The sequence below is a fragment of the Limulus polyphemus genome, unplaced genomic scaffold, assembly GCF_000517525.1.
Source record: "Limulus polyphemus unplaced genomic scaffold, Limulus_polyphemus-2.1.2 Scaffold2525, whole genome shotgun sequence".
Taxonomy (NCBI): Eukaryota; Metazoa; Arthropoda; class Merostomata; order Xiphosura; family Limulidae; genus Limulus; species Limulus polyphemus.
The window spans coordinates 155,125-161,340 of record NW_013668135.1 but is presented as its reverse complement, the minus strand read 5'-3'; the positions used below and the strand labels follow the sequence as shown (position 1 = coordinate 161,340).

The following is a 6,216-nucleotide window of genomic DNA, read 5'->3' as shown; positions in this document are numbered from 1 at the left end:
GACTGAATTAAAATAAGTTCCAGTATATAGACTGAATTAAAATAAGTTCCAGTATATAGACTGAATTAAAATAAGTTCCAGTATATAGACTGAATTAAAAGCTAAAGTTTACCAGAAGTGATGTAGATTCAAAAATATTGAATTTGAGCCCAGCTAATAAATTGAATCTCCAGTTTTGACTTGCAAACGAATCAAATCTTGAAGCTTTGCAGGGCCCTATTATTAACCTTAACTTTTCCAGAAAGAAGGTTATGTGTGACCTAAAAAACAGTAGCAATAATTGTTTGAAAAAAGGAAAAATTTGTCATTATTGTGGCAAAATTGAGAAGTGTATGAGTACAAAAGTAGTCATTATTAAATAGAAGTTGGTGTCCCTGACTTGTAGTAAGAATATGGACTATAAACTTAAAAGCGCTTCTACATCTTTACATAAGTAGTAGACAGTGGTAACCCTAACTTAAGGTGATTCTTGTATAAACAATTGTAACTATAATCACCAGAATTTCTTATGTTTGCTGTAGTAGTAGTACCACTTTTATGATTGTTTCATTATTATTGCTCAGTGTTACTACACTAGTGACAACACACAGTGATGCTGTAGCTTAGCTAATAATAAATACTAGTTAAATGCTTATTTCTAATGTATTTCTGCATCAGACTCCGTAATAACTATAAGAAATGGAATGTGAGAGTATGTGGTGATTTGTTTCAAGCCTGAAATAGTTTTGAGGACATTTTTTCCCAGCAGGGATAAGTGGTGCCAAATCACGTTGGAATATGGCAGCTAAAGTTGGAGCTTAGTCCCTATACTTTAAATCCTTATTTTTATATATGTTTAGGTTATTTTGTTTACATTTGAAATTAAGTCTTTCATAACCAAACCCTCAGTGTGTCAGAGAACATCATCCATGTCTATTGGTCAAACCATCCAGCACACACACAGTGTTACTATCCCTCAGGAACTGGCAACAGGCACCATGCGACCACTGTGACTAAAGAGCGGGTGTAAAGGCATTAAAATGGTGAAATGTTTTTTCTGTACAATCCATAATCATTAAGAAACACTTAATAGAATATATTTTACAATTATACTGTGTGTTTAAAATGTGACATTTTTAAAAGGCTTATTATTTACTTAATATACAACAAATAAGTTTTTTTTAGTTATTCATGTTGGTGTAACAAGATTTTTTAAGTTTTTAATATTTTAGTGCAATTATAGATATTGTAGATTTACAAGATATGCATTTTTTAAACTTGTTATAATATTAGTGATTTTATATATGATACCTAGTTTTTGTTTTTCTTTTACTGCTTAACTATTTCAGCATGGGCTCAGTCCCTGGGACTGAACTTGTAACCATTTTGTGCTTGTTATAATTTTCATGCTATAACTTTTAAGTTAGTAAGCAAAGGTTAACAAAATTTGGTACATTATCAGTAAACATTATAATACTTTCATACCCAAAATATCAATTTTTTTTATTAAATCTTAAGGTTTGTAAAGCAATGTTTTTCTCATGCCTTTTTTTTTCTTTTTGCATGTTGCCTGTCTATCATGCAAAGTAATTTTCATTTTAAGATTAAAAATAATTTTTTACATCAGGAAATTTTCAAATTTTTTATGCAAAACTTTATAATATCCAGATAGTTATCAAACGTTTCATAAGAAAAACTTTATATTTTATCTGTTATTTTCAGTAATGAATCTCTGTATGAGGTTGGTAGATTTGACTGATCTTGTAACCACCATAAAAAGTTAGGAAATAAGTATAAATTTGCCTCTTTCATTCTAGAATGAACACAAATTATAACATGAAAACATAAGTGTTTAGACTAAATAGCTTAGATCTCATAACATTCTACATTTATATATATTAATTATTTTTATTATATTGAGCTTTCAGCCATGCCTGGCTAACAATACAGAAGTTACAATGATGCGGCACACGTGCACTCAAGTTACTGTATCCAATAACATAAAACTGACCTTTGGTCTGTACAAAGTAACTTGTCTTGGCTGTGTTTTAGTAGACTAGTATTTTGTAAAATACAGTCACATTTCAATTATTATACATTTTATATGTATATAGATTATTGCTATTTTGAAATAAGATCTTAAACTTATTTTTCTTAAAACATAGAACAGTAAATAAAGAAGTAAAGCAAACAATTATTTCTTCAAGTTACAGCCTTTGTACTCAACTGCTGCTTGATGTAGGTTGCGAAGCCTTTAAAAAGTTTGCCCATGGAAGATATGAAACGAAATAATTTTTTAGGTTTTATATGTACATTTGAGTAACTAAAAAATCATAAATTATTACATCAATACCATAGAATTCCACTATAATTTATAAAGCTTAGTAACTAAGATGTATTTTAGTCTAAAAAAGTATGAAATTTCAAGCAGACTAAAGACACATCCTACCTCGTTGAAATATTGGTTTGAGAGAAAGAAATGGCCTGCAAGCTTGTTAAAATGGCTAAGAAAGCCACTAGGGGACATTCTGAGCTTCTTATCGGTTATTCATGTCATATATAAAGTAAGTGTATATAAGGGAGCATTTCTAAAAATGGAAAGAGGTGGGCGGGGTGCCACTGTGTTTGATTTATTACATGAGCAATATCTTAGCAAATAGAAAAGATAAGATGTTCTTATTTTATATTCTAGATTGTCAATATTGGTAATTTGAGTTTCTAATTCGTACAATACTATAGACTTATTATTTGATTTCACAAACTTTTAATTTGAACCACTGCTGCATTCAACATACAACGTGACACACAAAAATCGATGTTTATCTGTGTTTTTAGTATTTAATTTTAAATTAAGAAATTGGATAATGTATAATACTAAAATTTGAATTATAATCTACAGTTTGATACCAAAGTTATTGAAATAGTAGTTCAATAAAAGTTTTGAATGTGAGTCAAAAAACGAGATGACATGGCCTTTCACACATGACCAGTCTCGAAAGGGTTAATTTAAAGACAGTTGAGTTACATATATTATCTTGGTTATATATGCATATTAAATTTAGATGTAATATTAGTAGTAAGTAGTCTGATGGTGACATCATACGTCTAGCAGGTTTTGACAGGGTTCTGGCACTACATGAATGTTTCTCAGGAACAACATTCCTCATCTAGTGACTGTCTCCAGAAATTGGGACTAATGGTCACAATACCATCACTTGTAACTTAAATAAGATTTCTTTTAACTTAATTGTGGTTCTGTTTTATTGCAATAATAAATTTCTATTAAAGAAAGTCTTTCAACCTAATTTGTAGCAAAAGTGAGAACTATAAAGTTGACACAGGGTTCTACATTCTGACAAAAACAGTGGCTATTAACAGAAGTTTGTAACTCTAACTTGTAGTACAAGTGAGATCTTTGTGAAATTAACAAAGCTCTCTGTTCTTGTAATTTAAGTCTTAATAAAAATCACTGACATTAATTAACTTGTGGCAACAGTGAGAACTCTATAAAGTTAACATGGATTCTGACAAAAATGTTTAAATTATTGATCCATTCTTGTTGCAAGGTTAAGGATTCTGGCATTAATTTCTGACACTTTCATTTAATTTTTTACATGTTAATGTATTGAGAAATTATAATAAAACTTTTCATGACTAACAAAAAAATTACATTCCTCCTAATAAAGATTGCTATTAAACATGTAATAAAGTTTTCTTCATTATTCATCTAACCAAACTTTATTAGTCTCCAAGTGGACTCCTCCTCATTAGATTCTTCCTTATTTGTCGTTTTGTTCTAATGTCTTATTAGTAAGTTTTTTCTCCATCTAGCTTAAAATAAAATGCATCTCCATGAGGTAGAAAGTAGAAACCTGAGTGTTTAGCCCAGTAATTTTTTTTAGTTTGTTTTTCTTGAATAAATTTGGTCACTGTTTTCACTATTACAGTTACAAAACAATCCACTGATCAACCTCTACATATGCTCAATGTCCTTGGTCTGGTCCGAAAAATAGGAGATGATAGCAGTCACAGTAATGGCACGTTAACAGAAACTACTGAAAATGAAGAAATAAAGTCTAACAAGTTATTGTCTTCACCTGCTGGTGTGGAAAGTGAGGTATTCAGTACTGATATTAAAAGTGAGGGTAAAGAAGAGAAAATAAAGGTTGAAAAAAAAAGGGACTTCAGTCACTGAAATAATGGTTTCAAATATTTTTAAAAGTGAAGTAAAAAGCCCACTCACTGATGCACTGTATACAACTGTGGATTCAGTTGATTACCTTCTCTCAAGAAGGAAGAAAAAAGAGCATAATGTAAATCTAAGTGATTCTTCTTCAGTGTGATCAGTTGTTTCTTCTCTAATGTCTTTAATAGTATGGATACAGATGTAAAAGCAACAGAGTACTCTGTATGCTACTTGGTCATGAAGTGGAAGAAACAAAATAGCTCAATGGAACTTTAAAATCATTCTGAATAACTTCAGACAGAAATGGTTTTGCCACACTAGTTAAAAACAAAATATCAGCATTTTCTCTAGGACTGTCAGCTTGTTATAATTCAGCTATGACAGTTTGAAAACTAATGAACCACTAACTGATCACATGACATGTATGTATATATGGATTCAATTATCATGGTTAATTACTGAAAGTTTACCTAGTTCTGACACTAAATGTCTACAATAAATCATGAAAAGCTTTCTTATGTATCTGAAATCTAAAACAGTGATTTTATGGAAACATGATAAACCAATCTCCATAGTTTCATTAGAGTTAAATCATAGGTAAAGTGAAAGAAGGTAATCAAGTGTAATTTGATTTATAAAATGGTGCTTACTTTACTAATTTACTGAATTTTATTTTATACTAAATTTTTTGTTAAAAGAAAAGCCATTTTTTCATTGAATGGTCCTTCATTCATATTTGGTAATTTCCTTTATGCCCCCTCCCCCTTTTTCTCAGATAAGAAGTTAAGTATGTAAATTACTAAAGGATAATTCTTGTGTGTTAATATTATATTAAAATACTCCTAATTTTTAAATAATAGGTTTGTTTTGGTATGCTTGAGATAAAATACATTAGAATGGTTTCTATGCTGGCTGAAGATTAGGTTATTTGTAAAGTAAAATTGTCTATTGTATTCCAGTGACATAATATATATAAAACTATTCCTATAAGTATGCTTCAAAATTTTAGTGTTCTTATACATACACTATCATATTTGACCATAACGACTTCTACAAAATAAGCTTCATTATGCATTTTTTGTAATTACTGAGAATCTCATTGTCAGTTTATCCACAGACAATTTGCTTACATTTAGCTTCTTTTTCTCTAATACATAAATCGTGGAACCTGTTGGAAGTTTAAATTTCTGCATCAAATGCCAATCAACTAATAGTTTCTTACTCCAATCTGCCAAATCAAGTAATACTCTGTAGAGAGCCTGGTTTATTAGTATTTGTGTTGGTTAATGATATTGATACATCACATGAACACTGTGATGATAGCAATACCAGTATACCATTAGTACTGTTAACTACTCAGACTGATGTATTGATATCTGTGTTGATGAAAGTAGGTATATCAATATTTTTGTTGATAGGGATAGGTGTATCACTACTTCTGTTAATAAAGATAAGTATAACAGTACTTGGATTGAAAGAGATAGTTATACCGCTTGTTGTTTTGATAAAGATATGTCAATATCTGTGTTGATCGTAACAGGCTTGTGTTGACTAACAACACCGACATAATAATACAAGTCTTAATAGAGGAAGTACATCTGTTAACTGTTGAATCTTGTTCATTAAAGCGTGTGTTAACAAACAATGATACATCAATACTTGTATGAAATATAGTGACTGACTGGTTATTAGTTTATTAGACATGTGTATGTAATAACTTTCCATCAGTTAATATTAAAGGGGTTTTCTTTTGCCAATATTTATTTAATAATAGTTTGTGTATTATCATGTGCTTGAATTTATAATTTTGAATTTAGATTATAATATGAGGATTAAATATAACTTCATATTTTACAAAATGACACTGATGAGTTTGGAGAAACTCATATTTTACTCTGGGGAACATTGTAAAATTTAAATCAATACTTGGTTTAGTCTGATTAGTTAGTGCTTAAAACTTGTGGTAATTTACTGTCTATGCAATAAATTTTTTTCTGACAATTTACGAGTTAATGAATGCATACATAAAATTAAAAAGAATAAAATGCAAA

General features: G+C 29.6%; 1 protein-coding gene across 2 annotated transcripts in view; it reads left to right on the top strand.

The window, feature by feature from the left end:
• LOC106467199 (zinc finger protein 280D-like) overlaps positions 1-6,216 on the top strand; it is a 17,296-nt gene extending 11,080 nt beyond the window's left edge. Inside the window, exons 4-5 of one of the 2 annotated variants that reach the window (XM_022395330.1) lie at positions 889-1,022; positions 3,927-3,983. In XM_022395330.1, the coding sequence (XP_022251038.1) occupies positions 889-992 (104 nt within the window). In that variant the 3' untranslated portion in view covers positions 993-1,022; positions 3,927-3,983. Of the gene's footprint in view, positions 1-888; positions 1,023-3,926 lie in introns of both variants that reach the window. The other variant, XM_013927523.2, reaches the window with a different exon arrangement.